At 41.4% G+C, this 20,129-nt stretch overlaps 1 protein-coding gene across 2 annotated transcripts in view; it reads left to right on the top strand.

Annotated features, from left to right (window-relative positions):
• LOC115148587 (kin of IRRE-like protein 3) overlaps positions 1-20,129 on the top strand; it is a 312,244-nt gene that overhangs the window by 263,147 nt on the left and 28,968 nt on the right. For both annotated transcript variants that reach the window (XM_029690610.1, XM_029690611.1), the window contains exons 7-9: positions 5,641-5,789; positions 6,225-6,352; positions 10,979-11,105. In XM_029690610.1, coding sequence (XP_029546470.1) covers positions 5,641-5,789; positions 6,225-6,352; positions 10,979-11,105 — 404 coding nt within the window. The remainder of the gene's footprint in view (positions 1-5,640; positions 5,790-6,224; positions 6,353-10,978; positions 11,106-20,129) is intronic.

The following is a 20,129-nucleotide window of genomic DNA, read 5'->3' as shown; positions in this document are numbered from 1 at the left end:
TAGAGATAGAAGAACCTTTCCCAGCATCGTGAGGAAATGGACAGAGAGAGTGTGGGATTGGTCACACAGGCAGAAGTCCACAGCCCTCCCAACCCAGGAGAGAGAGGAGAGAATGGAAATCTGTAGAAGAAACAGAAGGGCCCTGACTTGATGCAAAAATCCTCTCCTCCTCCTCTCTACTCCTCTGGCTCTGTCCTTAATGGCACCCTATTTAATGCACTACTTTTGACCAGGGCCCACAAGGAAACCCATAGGGCTCTGGTCAAAAGTAGTGCACTAAAACAAGGAATAGGGTGCAATTTTGGACACATCACTACTATCTATTCTCTTTAAAGGGAAATACCTAGTCAGTTGTATAACTGAATGCATTCAACTGAAATGTGTCTTCCGCATTTAACCCAACCCCTCTGAATCGGAGAGGTGCAGGGGACTGCCTTAATCGACATATTCAGCGCCCAGGGAACAGTGGGTTAACTGACTTGCTCAGGAGCAGAACGACAAATTTTTACCTTGTCAGCTCGGGATTCAGTCCAGCAACCTTTCGGTTACTGGCCCAATGTTCTAACCACTAGGCTACATGCCGCAAAGCTGCATACAGACAGTCTCGTTTCTTGCTGCCTTCTTAATGCCCTCTTATCACGCCCTATTTGCATGGGATTAGTTTTACTGGGGGAGATAGGGTTATGTAATTATGTGCATGAGCACAAATCACCACATCCGTAATTTAAGTCCCGTCCGAATGTGCCATGACGGTCATTTCTACATAGCAGGAGAGTAATAATTCCATCCAGAAAAAAACTTCCCGTGCAAATCAAAGTTTTTTAAAAATACGTGTTTGACAGGTGTTGGTCGCGGTTTGAGCAAGAAAGCAATAACTGATTCAATAAATTGATGCGCATAGCCTATATATGAATGGCCTACATGTATCAACATTCACAGTGAATGCTTTTGTTTATACGTTTTGTGCCAATGAATTGAACATTGCCAAATGCATTAGTAAAAAAACATTGTGCCTATTTAATGCAACCCTTGCTGTTAGATCGCAAAGCGGCATTACAACTGAGCTAAACTATTGGAAATGACAAATTCACTTTCTCATCCATAGCCTAAAAACACATCTCAAATGCTGTTTAGCTCACATCTGCAGACTGGGGGGGCATTTAGGACGTCTTCTACTGCGGATCGCTAAAATATCCTAATGATTATGATCACACTTCCTCAATCCAAATATTATGTCAACACTATACCAAAGATGGTTTGGTATGGTTTAGAAACTTGGAAGCAAAGCTCGCCTAGAATAAAAACCTCCAGGCTTCCGTCATAACTGTCAATTTATTGAGAAAGAAAAGAACAAATTACAGGGGGTAGTTTGGGACAAAAACGTTGCCCGTCCAAATCGTCCTCTGGAATAACGGACATTCTGGGGTAATAATTACATACACAACCTTCTCTAGTAATACAAGTCCTGTGCGAGTAGGGCTTTAGACAATGCTTGGCTATTGATCACCAGAGAGCTACCATTTTCCTTGTGAAATGAGGAGTGTTCTTCCGATGCCTGAGAGGTCGGAGCAGGAAGCTGTCGATGCTATGAGGTTGGGCTTGGAATCTGGATGTAGGGGATAAAGAGGGATAGGAACAGGGAGGTATCTCTTATCTCAGATGCTCCAGACCTTTAACTCAGAGAAAGTATGATGGTTTGGAAGCGTGGGGAGACATAATGGTTTGGAGATGAATATCTAATACTTCAGGTTTGCGTTCAAAATGGCACCCTTTCAATATATAGTGCACTTCGTTTGACCAGAACCGTATGGGCCCTGGTCAAAAGTTGTGCGATATCTAGGGAATAGGGTGCAATTTGAGCTGTAGCCTAGGTGGTCTGTCATTCAAGCTCAATTGGGGGAAGAGAAGAACATGGAGGGAGTTGAGATCCCTTATAAAAAGATAAATAATCTCTGAAGAGGAGATGGTCCATTTTGGGAGGGATGCAGGCCATCTGGTTGAATGACAGCACAGAGGTGAGGGGGGGTGGGGGGTCTGACAGCTAACTCCATTAGCAACTTTTTGTTTCTAATAAAGCTGCAGAGAAAGAATGCGAGAGAGAGAGAGATAGGATAAAGTGGGGCAGGGAACGGGAGGGAAGCAAATGAGATGGTTTCGCTTGCAAATAAAGTACGCTTCTTATCCTCACGGGGTTTCTGGTGTTGGTGTCACTGCTGCTGTTGTTTTTGTCGCAGGGCAATTTGTGGTTCCTAATTTGTCACTTCTGAGGTGTCTGATGAAAAAAGGTTTAGCTCGGCTTGTCAGCTGTTTGATGAGAACGTGGGTGATTTGAACACAAATCGCTCTCTATGTGTATCGACATGAACTAATTTGATTGTTGTTGTTTTATGCAACAGGGTTCCTCTGGGAGGAGAGTGTGTGTGTACATGCGTGAGTGTGTCTGTGCGTGTGCGACACCCTGCATTCGAATTGTACAGCAGAAGATCATAGAAAACATGAATAGCACTTCAAAAACTCAAAAAAGCTAAATGGATTCCTTCGTGCATACAGTTATGCGGTGTTACATGTTCAAAAGCGGTGCTCATATATACGATTGTTACTGAATAATTCAGAAGTGACTGGGAAAGGATGGGCGTCAGACATGTAGCTCTGATCTGTTCTGAACCTGACATTCAGAGGCTTGAGAGAGAGCAGAGAGAACGTTCATTCAAATTGAGAAGGGACATTGAAGAAACATTGACAGCAGACAGCATTATCCTTTTGGAGTTTGTCTTTGCCATTTTCAAGCTGTGTTTTTCGAGTTCCATGGTAAGGCAGTAAAATATTTTCTGACTCAAAGGCGATTTGGTTTACTTTGATCCCCATCAATGCGGTCACGATCCCTTTCAACGCTGTGATGAAATGTCTTTCGCAAAATGGCAGACTGTCATATGGCATCTGGTGTCTAGCTTGTACGGATTGCATCGCTTCTGTGGGTTCGTCCCAAATGGCATCCGATCCCGTCTATTGTGCATTACTTTTGACCAGGGCCAATAGGGAAACCTATTGGGCTCCGGTTGTTGTGCACTATATTGGAAATAGGGTGTCATTTGGGTCGCATCCTGTGTACACCCGATCTACAGGTAACTACCTAAATAATGAAAACACTTGAGGGATACAAAGTATATTTATGGCAGGTGTTTCCACAGGTGTGGTTCCTGAGTTAATTAAGCAATTAATATCCCATCATATAAAAATGCTGGGCAGGCCATTATTTTAGCTGCCATGGCTATGGGATGACAATGTCCCCATCCACAGGGAACGAGTGGTCAATGAATGGTTTGATGAGTTTGAAAATGATGTAAACCATATTCCGTGGCCGTCAGTCACCAGATCTCAACCCAATTGAACTCTTATGGGAGATTCTGGAGCGGTGCCTGAGACAGCGCTTTTAACCACCATCAACAAAACACCAAATGATGGAATTTCTCATGGAAGAATAGTTTTGCATCCCTCCAATAGAATTCCAGACATGGTGCATTGAAGCTGTCGAATCCCCCCAGTAGAGTTCTATACCAAGGTGCATTGAAGCTGTTCTGGCTCATGGTGGCCCAACGTTCTATTAAGAGTTCATGTTGGTGTTTCCTTTAATTTGGCAGTTCCCTGTATCTTTGATTTGAATGCTAGATGAAACTTTAAACTGGACATTTCACAATTGAGAAATGTTTCTGGAAGGGAATGTCAATGCGGGCCTGGATGGTGCATCGAAAGTGAATAGTGTGTTCTACAACACTACATGCAGTCTGCTTCCCAAATGGTACCCTATTCCCTATGTAGTAACATACATTTGACCAGGGCCCATAAGGCTCTGGTCAAATGTAGTGAACTATATAGGGAATAGGGTGCCATTTGTGACATAGTCGTAGATTTACAACAATTGAACATAACACACATGAGAAAATGAAAACAGGACTTTTCGTGAATGTATGTATTTGGTTTTGACAAGAATTCAAAGATAGTATATGTCTGTGTTGTCTGTATTCACTAAAAATGTTCTGCATGTTCATAATCTCATTATCTAAATGTTGACATCTATAACCAGGCCATATTTTCTACCATAGCATTACACACAACAAACAGTGCATTGTTAAAAAACAACACATTTTTTTTTCAAATATGTTCGTCATGGATAATTATGTATGATTTGTCGCTCTTTTCACTCCGAATCCTAAAGTTATGTTTTATCCCGATGTATAGCCTAGCCTACATAATTGTTCATCTCATTTATTCAAAACTGGGTCCTGTGTAGTTTTCCCTTAAACCTTTTTCCCCCCCATCTGTCATTGTAAACAATAGTTTGTTTGTTCAGGTGCTTGATCTACCTATTACTGGCACTGCAGTGCGATATGCATGTGCCGGGCAAGGTCCTTCGCACAGCCAATTTATTTATACTTCATTATAATGACTTCGGCATCAAAGCGTGTGAACGACAGAGACAAAATGAGAAAACCTATATTCTAAAGCCCTCCTCAAGCACTCCCTTTGTTGACAACAAGCAGCACATGAATATGCTCAAACGAAGAAGAGATAAAAGCAATGCACCGAAACAAAACAAAAGCCACCTTTTCTTTTGTTGTTTCACTATGCTTGGCGAAGCGCAGAACACTGGAGTAAATTGCAACACATTTTAACTGGCTGAGTCCCAAATAGCACGCCATTCCCTATGTGCCCTGTTCAAAAGTAGTGCACTATGCAGGGAATTGTGTGCCATTTGTGACACAGATACTGGTCTTTCATGTCCACCTCCAAAGGGGCTGCTGGTTGGATTTCATAGCCCACATTGTCTGCCCTCTTCCCAGTTGTAACCACTCTGGGCTGAAGTGGCCCCTAGGTACAAATCTAGGATCAGCTTCCCCTCCCCCACCCAAATCATAGCCGTCTATGAATTTAAGAGTGCTTACATTTCTCCAGTTCCATACCTCAGCTTTTTACCGAAACAGCAGGGGGAAACCCTTTGTTATTTTTTAAACTGTGGATTTCCCCTTTAAGGGTAGGATTGGGGGAGGGAAAGCTGATCCTAGATCTGATCCTAAACTTCCTGCCAGAGTGGTCACAACAGGAAAGACAGCGAAGTTGACCATAGATGCTGAAAAGATCAGCATCTATGGGCAACTTCACCATCTTCCCCGAAGATGAGGTATGGGCTGGATTAATGTAACCACTCTTAAATTCATAGACAGAGCTATGGATGCAAGGACTGACCATCCATAATATCAACATTATAGTTTGAGCCATGTTTGGAGGCGATCCGGTGTTTGTTTACGTTTACTTTGTTTACGAACATTGTGTATTTTGGGTTCAGATGGGGTACAAAATCTCATGAGGCATTTATAAGTCATATTCTTCAAGAATCAATGGGTACATACAGTATCATTAATTTATAAATCCAAAAATGGATGTAGCAACAGCAGATTGCCCCTTTAATCATAAGTGAGGAAATGCAAAACCGACCCAAGATCAGCTTCCAGAGGCAGCTTCAGGTATAGATCTAGGATCAGCTTCCCCTCCCCTAATCCTAATTAACCATTATTGGGGAAAATGCAAAACTGACCCAAGATCAGCATCTAGGTCTAACTTCAACCTACTCTGTTATATATTCAGATGGGCCAAAGGGGGCAGCGTCATCAGACAGGTGTCAGGTGACACCTATGAGGTCATCGTGGACCACTCGTTCTTCACAGAGCCCGTCTCCTGTGAGGTCACCAATGCGCTGGGCAGCACCAACATCAGCAGGAACGTGGATGTCTACTGTGAGTAGTAATCCGCAAGCAACATGTGCAAGCACGCACACACACACTACTGTGAGTAGTCCCCAAGCAAACAGACTCAGGAACCAAAACTAGCTAGCTACAGGCACTACGAATCACATCTACCACTATATGGATAGTCCCAAATAGAAGGTTTGTAGATGTTAACTAACTGTCAACAACATTTCAACTAACTATCCACTAAACCCTCGCTCTAACCTTAATCCTTACCCTAACCCTAGACCTAACCCCAACCTTACCCTTTCCCTCATGCTAATCATACACTCAACCCTAGCCCTTACCCTAACCCCAGCAAGTTGTTGTGTATTAACAGAGTTGCAATTATTTGTTTGTTGATACTGGAGCTTAAGTATCTGTAGATCATCTATAGGGGACTATCCAAATCAAGTGTAACCATTTCTATTCCTGTGGTTCCAGATGGGCCCAGAATGGCTGCTGAGCCACAGTCCCTACAGGTGGACCAGGGATCAGATGCTATCTTCAACTGTGCCTGGACAGGAAACCCCTCCCTCACCATTGTGTGGATGAAACGTGGCTCTGGAGTGGTAGGCATTGTATTCACCATCATTCTTTTTATTATGCTTGTATTTCCAGTGGCTTATTGTGCAAGACCCATTCCCTCTTAACCCTCAAACTACAGATTCGGGTTATTTTGAGCCCAGAGGCAAATATTTTTATCATAGCACAAGACTTTGCCAATCATCTTGTTCTTAATAAATATCAATTATTGTTTGGTGTTTCTGTATCAATATGGACTTTAAAAAAAAATCTAGTCCTTCGGGACCCTTTTGACACCAGACAAAAACACTTAATTTCGTCGATTGTAATTTGATAGATCTGACCTTTTATTTGAATCTATGTTTCTCTGGAGACATAATAGCAATTTTTCCATACCACCAGAGGGTGGAGGGGAAGTTTTTTTGACCAGATAGAAAGATCTCCTGCAGAGATATAGTTCCCCATGTACTAAACTAAGATTTCACTTTTCTATACCATGTAAAGTCTGACTGTGTAAAAACCAAAATAACATTATTTTTGTGCATATAAAAATCTGTATTTTCCGAAAAGTTGTTATTCTAGGGCGAATCTAAAGTGTTTATTTGAATCCAGGTTTCTCTGGAGAGCTATACAAATAATCAGAGGGTGGAGGTGTACCTGTTGCAGTGACCTTGACCTGATAGACAGATCACCTGCAGAGATGGAGCACCTGGTGTACTCGTCTATGGTTATAACTGGCTATAACTATGACTGTGTAAAATATATAAAATACCTTAGATATATGCTTAGTTACAGTCAAAACAGCTCATGAAAGTCTGTCAGTGGTATGAATACTTGGTAGAACTGTAAGACAGAAACCAGCTACTCTCTGAATGTACACATACTGTAGTGGTGTGTATTCCCCGGAAAAAATTGTTATTCTACTGCAGATGTTATATAAATACCAGAATTCCTATAATGCCCTCCAATATTCTATATGTGCAATTTATGTTTCTTTGTTTGCTGTAACATTTGGTTTGAAGTAACATTGAGGATTTGGGCATGCTTTTTGGAGCATCCTGCCATAGATCCTACCACTCCCATTGTGTCACTAGCAGCAATGCTGGCAGTGGGGTAAATAAAGAAGTAAAGTAAATAAAGAAAATTAAGCCATATTTTTGGTAATTATCTCAGGATCAATTGGTTAATTACTTTTTGTCAGTAAAATTATGTATATTTCAAATGTTGGTGTACCGCCCATTTTTAAATTCATATTTATTTCAAAATTCTAAAAACGAAATAATACTACAATCAAATGATGGTAAATCTGCTTTTTATTATTAGTGTGAATTGTACTTTGGAAAAAGCTGCACATTATTTAAGGGGAAATTTATATTTTCGTTTGACAGAATACGCAAATGATACTTTTGCTAAAATAATGGTCTGTTTTGGTAAAAAAAATATTTCAGATAACATAATGTACATGTCTAATTACACTAAGTGTACAAAACATTAGGAAACCTGCTATTTCCATGACATACACTGACCAGGTGAATCAGGGTGAAGGCTATGATCCCTTATTGATGTCAGCTGTTAAATCCAATTCAATCAGTGTAGATGAAGGGGAGGAGACAGGTTAAAGAACAATTTTTAAGCCTTGAGACAATTGAGACATGGATTTTGATTCTGTGCCATTCAAAGGGTGAATGGGCAAGACAAAATATTGAATGAGGTATGGTGTACGGTTTGAGTGTGTCAAGAACTGCAACACTACTGGGTTTTTCACACTCAACAGTTTCCTGTGTATATCAAGAAAGGTCCAACCCCCAAAGGACATCCAACCAACTTGACACAACTGTGGGAAGCATTGTAGTCAGCATGGGCCAGCATCCCCGTGGAACGCTTTCGACACCTTGTAGAGTCCATTCCCTGACAAATGTTGGCTTTTCTGAGAGCAAAAAAGGATGCAACTCAATATTAGGAAGGTATTCCAAAGGTTTTGTAAACTTAGTGTATGTTTTGGTTAGAATTAAGTTTATATTTTGCAATGATTGTTTCTTTTTCCCAATAGTTTCTTCTTGGGGTAAAAATGACCCCAGTTCGTAATCCATGTATGTAAAATATGTTGGTAGTATAAGGATTAAGGGCAATGAAGTATTATATTCTACAATGTCTTCTGAAAGTATTCAGACGCCTTGACTTTTTCTACATTTTGTTAGGTTACAGCCTTATTCTAAAATTGATTAATTGTTTTTTTTACTCGTCAAACTACACACAATACACCATAATGACAAAGCCCCCCCAAAAAATTTGACATTTTTGCTATCATATTTACATAAGTATTCAGATCCTTTACTCAGTACTTTGTTGAAGCACATTTGACAGTGATTACAACCTAGAGTCTTCTTGGGTAGGATGCTACAAGCTTGGCACACCTGTATTTGCAGATCCTCTCAAGCTCTGTCAGGTTGGATGGATAGCGTTGCTGCATAGCTATTTTCAGGTCTCTCCAGATATATTCAAATCGGGTTCAAGTCCGGGCTCTGGCTTGGCCACTCAAGGACATTCAAAGACTTGTTCCGAAGACATTCCTGCCTTGTCTTTGCTGTGTGCTTAGGGTAATTTTCCTGTTGGAAGGTGAACCTTCACCCCAGTCTGAGGTCCTGAGCGCTCTGGAGCAAGTTTTCATCAAGGATCTCTCTGTACTTTGCTCCATTCATCTTTGCCTCGATCCTGACTAGTCTCCCAGTCCCTGCCGCTGAAAAACATCCCCATAGCATGATGCTGCCACCACCATGCTTCACCGTAGGGATGGTGCCAGGTTTCCTCCAGACATGACGTTTGGCATTTAGTTCAAAGAGTCCAAGCTTGGTTTCATCGGACCAGAGAATCTTGTTTCTCATGGTCTGAGAGTCTTTAGGTGCATTTTGGCAAACTCCAAGCTGGCTGTCATGTGCCTTTTACTGAGGAGTGGCTTCCGTCTGGCCACTCTACCATAAAGGCCTGTTTGGTGGAATGCTGCAGAAATGGTTGTCCTTCTGGAAGGTTCTCCCATCTCCAGAGAGGAACTCTGGAGCTCTGTCAGAGAGACCATTGGGTTCTTAGTCACCTCCCTGACCAAGGCCCTTCTCCCCCAATTGCTCAGCTCTAGGAAGAGTCTTGGTGGTTCCAAACTTCTTCCATTTAAGAATGATGGACGGCACTGTGTTCTTTGGGACTGTTAATGCTGCAGAAATGTTTTGGCACCCTTACCCAGATCTGTGCCTCGACACTATCATGTCTCAGAGCTCTACGGACAATTCCTTCAACCTCATGGCTTGGTTTTTGCTCTGACATGCACTGTCAACTGTGGGACCTTATATAGACAGGTGTGCACCTTTCCAAATCATGTCCAATCAATTGAATTTACCACAGGTGGACTCCAATCAAGTTGTAGAAACATATCAAGGATGATCAATGGAAACAGGATGCACCTGAGCTCAATTTTGATTCTCATTGCAAAGGGTCTAAATAATTATGTAAATGTGATATTTAAGTTTTTTACATTTGCAAAAATGTCTAAAAAACATGAGGAAGATGAGGAAAATAACTATTTAATCAAAGTAACAAAACGTGGAAAAAGTAAAGGGGTCTGAATACTTGTTTTTCTGTTCTGTTTCTATTCTATTCAATTTTGTATTCTATTCAATTATATTATATCCTGTCCTATCCTCTACTTTTTTATTCTAACATTAATTATATTCTATTTTACCGGTATTCTATTCCATTGTATTCTATTCTAGCAGTTAGTGATTTCATTAGTATATTTTTATACTGTGCCAATACCTATCATGTATATGGGCATCAAATATGCTTTTTTTCTGGATTTAACCTTGCAAAACACTTTTGATCAGAACCAGACATCTCAAGAGATGCAAAACAGAAAATACCTATGGAAAAACTGCAAAAGATCCCAGACACTCAACACATCATACTGTACATTCCCCGCACATTGGCTAACCGGGCTATTTGCATTGTGTCCCGCCACCCACCACCAGCCAACACCTCTTTTACGCTACTGCTACTCTCTGTTCATCATATATGCATAGTCACTTTAACCATATCTACATGTACATACTACCTCAATCAGCCCGACTAACCGGTGCCTGTATGTAGCCTCACTACTGTTATAGCCTCGCTACTGTATATAGCCTCGCTACTGTTATTTTTCACTGTCTTTTTACTGTTGTTTTTATTTCTTTACTTACCTATTGTTCACCTAATACCTTTTTTGCACTGTTGGTTAGAGCCTGTAAGTTAGCATTTCACTGTAAGGTCTACTACACCTGTTGTATTCGGCGCACGTGACAAATAAACTTTGATTTGACATTCATAATGGTATTGGTTGAAAATAATCTATTTTAGATGGTCCACTGCTTTCAGTCTGGCATATAGGCAATTGCACCCATGCAGTTTATGTTGATATTATTGAGTTATCATACACTTTTATACTGTTTATTAAAGCAGTGGCTCAAGTGGCTTTGCAGACTTTAAGGTGCTTGCCAACACTCTCCTTTTTGTGAGAGTTAATTGTGATTGGCTTATATGAGGATTGGACGGTACTCGGCTGCAGCCTTGGGTTCAGAGACAAGTGTTTTATCACCAGCCTGACCTTTGACCTTTAACCCAACCTGACCTTTCGTGACCATCCACAGGTGCTTAGCAATGACAACATCCTGACACTCAAGGCGGTGAGGCAGGATGATGCTGGGAAGTACGTATGCCGGGCGGTGGTCCCTCGAGTTGGAGCTGGAGAAAAGGAAGTGTCCCTCACTGTGAATGGTAAGTGCGCTTCACATCAGGATGAATGCCAAATTCATTTCCAAGCTGGATCCCACTGGGCAAAGACATCAGTTCAACGTCTAGTTCTAATTTACATTCGGTTGACTTGTCAACTAACATGAATTCAACATGAAATCAACAAAAAAATTCAACATGTCATTGGATTTAGGTTAAAAGTTGGGTGAAGAAAAACTAAATTCCCTTCAATAATTGGCCTTCTAAAAATCCAATCAGTTTTCCACATTGATTTAACCTCATCGCAAAATATTTTGGGGTTGAAATTACATGGAAACGACATTCATTCAACTAGTTTTTGCCCAGTGGAATGTGAAAGCTGTTCCAAGCTCAGGGATATGTTTCAGGCTAGCTGGACTCTGGGACAACAAAGTAAAACAGAGACATATTTACAATAGTGGTGTCAATATCAGGGGGTCATAATGTAGTTTGCTTTTAACTGGGAGAAGAAAAGCATGGATTTGATCACAGCTAGGACTCCAACTTACTAAGTAAAAATGAACTGTAACTGTTTAGATGCAATGTTATCTTCTGTCATATCAAGATAGCTGTCAATCATCATTGACACCTGATACTATCATAATATAGCTCAACCCTACTCCTATTATAGATGCACCCCCCCTACATATTTATTTGGACACTGAAGCTAAAACGTTTAATTTGATTCTATACTCCATCATTTTGTATATGAAATAAAATGTTTTATATGAGGTGAAAGTACAGAATGTCACCTTATATTTGAGGGTATTTTCATACATATCTATTTTACTGTTTAGAAATGAATGCACATTTATCTATCTTGTCCCCCCATGTGAAGGTGTCCAGTATGGACAAATTCACTTATAGTGTATTACATTTATTCAAAACTTGGTCCCATATTCCTCACACACAATGACTACATCAAGCTTCTGACTCTACAAACTTGTTGGATGAATTTACAGTTTTGGTTGTGTTTCGGATTATGTTGTGTCAAATAGAAATGAATGGTAAATAATGTATTGTGTCAATTTGGAGTCACTTTTATTGTAAATAAGAATAGAATATGTTTCTGAACACGTCTACATTAATATGGATGCTGCAATGATTACGGATAATCATGAATGATGAGTGAATAATGATGAGTGAGAAAATTACAGATGCACAAAGATCATGCCACCAAAATACTATGTCACCATTACATAGGGGAGATTAACATTATTTGGGTGGTATGATCTTTGTTCCTCTGTAACTTTCTCACTCATCAGTATTCACGATTAACTCATTATTATCGATAAACATGGTAGCATTCACATTCATCGAAAAGTGTTCAGAAACATATTTTATTTACAATAAAAGTGACTCCAAAATTACACAATACATTATACATCATTCAGTTCATATTGGGCAAATTAAATATGAAACACAACTAAAACAAACGGCAAATGCATCCAACAAGTTTGTAGAGCCATAAGCTTGATGTGGTCATTGCATGCTAGGTGTCAAAAGTAGTTCTGCAGGAGGGGTGAAGTCAGGCGCAGGAGACTTAGGTACGTGAAACACGTTTAATGAAGAATGCAAGTCCAAAGAACCGAACCGACAAGGCAGGGTAAAAATAATTCCAAAGCAAGACAAACACAGTCTAGGAATGTAGCAGGACGCAGCCCAGCAACCCTAATGCCAAAACGCGTAACGTATTCTTAAGGATAAGAAAAAATTATCCCCCAACCTACAACAACAGACACGAAACAATCCCGCACAATCCCAAACACAAAACAGACAGACTAAATACCCACTAATTACTAAACATAAAATAGGTGCTACCCTAACCAGACATTACCAAACGAAACAGAAAAGGAAATCGGTGGCAGCTAGTAGGCCGGCGACGACGACCGCCGAGCGCCGCCCGAACGGGGAGAGGCGCCACCTGTGGACGTTGTGACACTAGGAATATGGAGCTAAATACTAAACCTTTGATTACTTTACACTTTAATAATAGGTGAATTAGGTAAATAGGTGAATTTGTCCAAATACTTCTTCAAATGGGGGAACTAGATAAATAAAGTGCATTCATTTTTAAACAGTAAAACAGATATGTATGAAAATACCCTAAAATAAAAGGTGACATTCTGTACTGTCGCCTCATATGAAACATTTGATCTTAAAATCCCCAGCTACAATAAATGCGGCCTCAGGATATGTGATTTCCAGTTTGCATAAAGTCCAGTGTAGTTCTTTGAGGGCCATCGTGGTATCTGCTTGAGAGGGAATATACACGGCTGTGACTATAACCGGAGAGAATTCTCTTAGGAGGTAATACGGTTGGCATTTGATTGTGAGGTATTCCAGGTCGGGTGAACGAAAGGACTTGAGTTTCTGTATGTTATCACAATCACACCATGAGTAGGTAATCATGAAACATACACCCTCGCCTTTCTTCTTCCCGGAGAGAGAAACAGAGTATGTTACAATCCCTGATGTCTCTCTGGAAGGAGATCCTCGCCCTGGGCTCCTCTACTTCATTATCCAGAGACTGAACATTAGTGAGTAATATATTCGGAAGCAGTGGATGGTGTGCACGCCTCCTGAGTCGGACTAGAAGTCCACTCCAAATACCTCTTCTCTGCAAGTGGTGTTTTGGAGCAGCCTCTGGAATAAGCTAAATTGCCCTGGGCGGTACGAACAAAGGATCCAATTCGGGAAAGTCGTATTCCTGGTCGTAATGCTGGTGAGTTACCGCCGCTCTGATATCCAAAAGTTCCTACCGGCTGTATGTAATAACACAAAAAAAATCTGGGGATAATACTGTAAGAATGAATACACAAAAAAAACGAAATACTGCAAAGTCGCTTAGGAGCTAGAAGCAGAGCTGACATGAGACTCGCCACCTGGATTCGGTCTTATGCAGCAAAATTTGAAATTGTGTTTTTTACATTAGATAAAAGTAGAGACACAGAACTACAAAATGGTATATCATACACTGCATTTGAGGAACAATGAAAAAGTAATTCTGCTTTGAAATTTCATCAACTTTTAAACTCACTTTTGAGAAAATCGCCTTTAAATGTTTTGCTATCTAGTGAAGAGCTCTTCTTCGTCTACACCCATTCAGCATCGTTCACAATCTCACCTTAACCCCACCCATCTTGTTTCACTCTCGAAGCGCACACTTGACTCTCTGGCCAATGATTTTTTAACCTCTGAAAACAGCCAAACCAGCTCTGCTGGCTATAATTTAATTATGCTTTTTTGCAGACGTTTACTGACACTGGCGATATTCAACAGGTTTTGTACATACGTCACATAACGTTAGCTAACGAGCCAGCCAGCCAACATTAGCTAGTTAAACAACAATGAACAGTGCCAACAATGCCACATTGCTGGGAGCTAACCAACCATGTTCAATGTTATCTAACTAGAACAGCAAACGGCTCTTGGAAACGAATGATAATATCAGCTAGGGAGCCAGCCAGCTAACGTTATTTAGCTAGCTAACGATGCACTTTAGCTTGAAATTAAACCACTTTTTGTCAAAATTAGAAAATGTGTAATATCTAAAAATGTAGCTAGCTGATGCTAGACTATCTTACCTTTATACATCATTGTGCATGGACGCGTCTCCCTGTCAGGAATTCCATGCCACTGTTGCCCTTAGTTTGAAGATGTAATCCGGAGACAGGTGTTCCCTCCATCTCTTTAGGTATCATACTTTCATTCCACTGATTTCAAAGCTTGATCCTCCAGAAAGTGGAGAGCTACACTTATGCAGCTCCACTACACAATACCCTTTTAAAAAAGCAGCGTTTGACAGGATTACCAACACAGACTGATGAGCTTCTTTGGCAGACCAATTCGTACTCCTCCCTTGGCATGTCCAGCCCACTCATTATCTCAGCCAATCATAGCTAGTGCGAATGTTGCTCACTTTTTCTGTGGCTTAACCAACAAGGCTCATAATTTAACAATTGTATTCGTATTAACAGATAGCTTACACGTTTGTAATTAAGGCACATGAAAATTCACATTTCTGCCAAAATACGCATTTTGATGAACATTTTTTTTTTACATTTCAAAAGGCTCTCCTGTGAAGTCATGACTTGCGACATATGCCTGCTTTCCTGAATCGGGTCACATATTTGTTGGTGCCATCTTTCTATCTATTTGGAGAATGAAGCTAAAATTAATAAATTTGCACCTATACTCCAGCATTTTGGATTTAACCTCTAGAGGATCGGTGTCCCCCCGCGGGACGTTTTAGCTAACGTGCACTAATGTGATTAGCATAAGGTTGTAAGTAACAAGAACATTTCCCAGGACATAGACATATCTGATATGGGCAGAAAGCTTAAATTCTTGTTAATCGAATTGCACTGTCCAATTTACAGTAGCTATTACAGTGAAGTAATACCATGCAATTGTTTGAGGAGAGTGCACAGTTATGAACTTGAAAATGTATTAATAAACCAATTAGGCACATTTGGGCAGACTTGATACAACATTTTGAACAGAAATGCAATGGTTCATTAAATCAGTCTAAAACTTTACACATACACTGCTGCCATTTATTGGCCAAAATCTAAATTACAACTGAGCTGGAATAATACAGTGTGGGCTTTCTCTTGCATTTAAAAAATGATTGAAAAATATATATATATGTTTTTTTCTTTGCATTATCTTTAACCAGATCTAATGTGTTATATTCTCCTACATTCATTTCACATTTCCATAAACTTCAAAGTGTTTCCTTTTAAATGGTATCAAGAATATGCATATCCTTGCTTCAGGTCCTGAGCTACAGGCTGGTAGATTTGGGTATGTCATTTTAAATGAAAATTGGAAAAGAGTGTCTGATCCTTAAGCAAATTTTATGGAAAATGCTACCTAAGTTCTACCAACACATTGACTGTAGTACTCGTGCCAGTGGACATTGGACAACTGCCACTTAGCTTTTCAAAATGCCTACAAGGCCCTCCCCCGCCCTCCCTTCAGCAAATCCGATCACGACTCAATTTTGCTACTCCCTTCCTATAGGCAGAAACTCAATCAAAAAGTACCCGTGCTAAGGTCTATTCAACGCTGGTCTGACCAATCAAAATACAATAAAATCCAACTTTATTTGTCACATGTATGAAATGCTTACTTACAAGCCCTTAACCAACAGTGCAGTTCAAGAAGAGTTAAGAAAATATTTACAGAATAGACTAAAGTAAAACATAATAAGAAAAAGTAACACAATCAGAATAACAATGAAGGGGTTACCGGTACCGAGTCAGTGTGCGGAGGTACATGTTAGTTGAGGCAATTTGTACATGTAGGTAGGGGTCAAGTGACTATGCATAGATAATAAACAGCAAGTAGCAGCAGTGTACGGAAGGAAGGAAGGGAGGGAGGGAGGGAGTCATTGTAAATGGTCTGGTGTCAATTTTATTAATTGTTCACCAGTCTTATGGCTTGGGGGTAGAAGCTGTTGAGGAGCCTTTTGGTCCTAGACTTAGCGCTCCTGTACCGCTTGCCATGCGGTAGCAGAGAAAACAGTCTATAACTTGAGTGACTGGAGTTTCTGACAATTTTATGGGCTTTCCTCTGACACCACCTATTATATAGGTCCTGGGTGGCAGGAATCTTGGCCCCTGTGATGTAAATCAAATCAAATCAAATTGTATTGGTCACATACACATGGTTAGCAGATGTTAATGCGAGTGTAGCAAAATGCTTGTGCTTCTAGTTCCGACCGTGCAGTAATATCTAACTAGTAATCTAACAATTTCACAACAATTACCTTATACACACAAGTGTAAAGGAATGAATAAGAATATGTACATATAAATATATGGATGAGTGATGGCCGAACGGCATAGCCAAGATGAAGTAGATGGTATAGAGTACAGTACATACATATGAGATGAGTAATGTAGGGTATGTAAACATTATATAAAGTGTCATTGTTTAAAGTGACTAGTGATACACTTATTACATCCAATTTTTTATTATTAAAGTGGCTAGAGATTTGAGTCAGTATGTTGGCAGCAGCCACTCAATATTATTGATGGCTGTTTAACAGTCTGATGGACATGAGATAGAAGCCGTTTTACAGTCTCTCGGTCCCAGTTTTGATGGACCTGTACTGACCTCACCTTCTGGATGATAGCGGGGTGAACAGGCAGTGGCTCGGGTGGTTGTTGTCCTTGATGATCTTTTTGGCCTTCCTGTGACACCGGGTGGTGTAGGTGTCCTGTATGGCTGGTAGTTTTCCCCCGGTGATGTGTTGTGCAGACCTCACTACCCTCTGGAGAGCCTGGTTGTGGGTGGAGCAGTTGCTGTACCAGGTGGTGATTCAGCCCGACAGGATGCTCTCGATTGTTCATCTGTAAAAGTTTGTGAGTGTTTTTGGTGACAAGCCAAAATTCTTCAGCCTCCTGAGGTTGAAGAGGCGCTGTTGCGCCTTCTTCACCATGCTGTCTGTGTTGGTGGATCATTTCAGTTTGTCCGTGATGTGTATGCCGAGGAACTTAAAACTTTCCACCTTCTCCACTACTGTCCAGTCGATGTGGATAGGGGGCTGCTCCCTCTGCTGTTTCCTGAAGTCCACGATAATTTCCTTTGTTTTGTTGAAGTTGAGTGTGAGGTTATTTTCCTGACACCACACTCCGAGGGCCCTCACCTCCTCCGTGTAGGCCGTCTTGTCGTTGTTGGTAATCAAGCCTACCACTGTAGTGTCGTCTGCAAACTTGACGATTGAGTTAGAGGCGTGCATGGCCATGCAGTCATGGGTGAACAGGGAGTAGAGGAGAGGGCTGAGAACGCACCCTTGTGGGGCCCCAGTTTTGAGGATCAGCAGGGTGGAGATGTTGTTTCTTACCCTCACCACCTGGGGGCAGCCCGTCAGAAAGTCCAGGACCCAGTTGCACAGGGCGGGGTCGAGATCCAGGGTATCGAGCTTAATGAGTCTGGAGGGTACTCTGGTGTTAAATGCTGAGCTGTAATCGATGAACAGCATAATTACATAGGTATTCCTCTCATCCAGATGGGTTAGGGCAGTGTGCAGTGTGATTGCGTCATCTGTGGACCTATTGGGGCGGTAAGCAAATTGGAGTAGGTCTAGGGGGGTCAGGTAGGGTGGAGGTGATATGATCCTTGACTAGTCTCTCAAAGCATTTCATGATGACTGAAGTGAGTGCTAAGGGGCGATAGTCGTTTTTCTCAGTTACCTTAGCTTTCTTGGGAACAGGCACAATGGTGGCCCTCTTGAAGCATGTGGGAACAGCAGACTGGGGTAAGGATTGATTGAATATGTCCGTAAACACAGCAGCCAGCTGGTCTGTGCATGTTCTGTGGACGCGGCTAGGGATGCCGTCTGGGCCGGCAATTTTGCGAGGGTTATCACGTTTAAATATCTTACGTTGGCCACAGAGAAGGAGATTCCACAGTCGCGTCAGTGGCACAGCGGGCGAAGAAGGTGTTTAGCTTGTCCGGAAGCAAGACGTCGGTGTCCGCGATGTGGCTGGTTTACCCCCTGTAGTCCATTATTGTCTGTAGACCCTGCCACATATGTCTCGTGTCTGAGCCGTTGATTTGTGACTCCACTTTGTCTCTGTAATGACGTTTTGCCTGTTTGATTGCCTTACGGAGGGAATAACTACACTGCCTGTATTCGGCCATATTCCCAGTCACCTTACAATGGTTAAATGCGGAGGCTCGCGCTTTCAGTTTTGCGCGAATGCTACCACCTATCCACCGCGACAATGGAATCTCCTTCTCCGTGGTCGATGTAAGACATTTAAGCATGATAACCCTCGCAAAGTTGCCGGCCCAGACGGCATCCCTAGCCGCTTCCTCAGAGCATGTGCAGACCAGCTGGCTGGAGTGTTTACGGACATATTCAATCTCTCCCTATCCCAGTCTGCTGTCCCCACTTGCTTTAAGATGTCCACCTTTGTTCCTGTACTCAAGAAAGCAAAGGTAACTGAACTAATCGACTATCACCCCGTAGCACTCACTTCTGTCATCATGAAGTGCTTCGAGAGGCTAGTTAAGGATCATATCACATCTATCTTACCTGACACCCTAGACCCACTTCAATTTGCTTACAGCTCCAATAGATCCACAGACGATGCAATCGCCATCGCACTGCACACTACCCTATCCTATCTGGACAAGAGGAATACTTATGTAAGAATCCTGTTCATTGACTATAGCTCAGCAATCTTTTACTGAGGAGTGGCTTCCGTCTGGCCACTCTACCATGAAGGCCTGATTGGTGGAGTGCCGCAGAGATGGTTGTCCTTCTGGAAGGTTCTCCCATCTCTACAGAAGAACTCTAGAGCTCTATCAGAGTGACCATCGGGTGCTTTGTCACCTCCCTTACCAAGGCCCTTCTCCCCCAGTTGCTCAGTTTGGCCGGGCGCCAGCTCGAGGAAGAGGCTTGGTGGTTCCAAACTTCTTCCATTTAAGAATGATGGAGGCCACTGTGTTCTTGGGGACCTTTTTTTAATACATTTTTTATTTCACCTTTATTTATCCAGGTAGACCAGCTGAGAACTGCGACCTGGCCAAGATAAAGCAAAGCAGTGCGACACAAACAACAACAGAGTTACACATGAAATAAACAAACATACAGTCAATAACACAATAGAAAAAAAGTCTATATACAGTGTGTGCAAACGGCGTGAGAAGGTAAGGCAATAGGGACCTTCAATGCTGCAGAATTTTGTTGGTACCCTTCTCCAGATCTGTGCCTCGACACAATCATGTGTCGGAGCTCTACGAACACTTCCTTTGACCTCAAGGCTAGGTTTTTTCTCTGACATGCACTGTCAACTGTGGAACCTTATATATACAGGTGTGTGCCTTTCCACTACAGGTGGACTCTAATTTAATCCATTATAGAATAAGACTGTAATGTAACAAAATGTGGAAAAAGGCAAAAGGTCTGAATACTTTTCGAAGGCACTGTATGTGTGTTATCTGAAAGGGAAAAAACAGTCATTGTAAATTAGCATCTGATAATATAATCAGCATCACTGACAATGACTT

Source organism: Salmo trutta, chromosome 15 (assembly GCF_901001165.1).
Source record: "Salmo trutta chromosome 15, fSalTru1.1, whole genome shotgun sequence".
NCBI classification, from domain to species: Eukaryota; Metazoa; Chordata; class Actinopteri; order Salmoniformes; family Salmonidae; genus Salmo; species Salmo trutta.
This window is presented reverse-complemented; position numbering and strand designations above follow the sequence as displayed.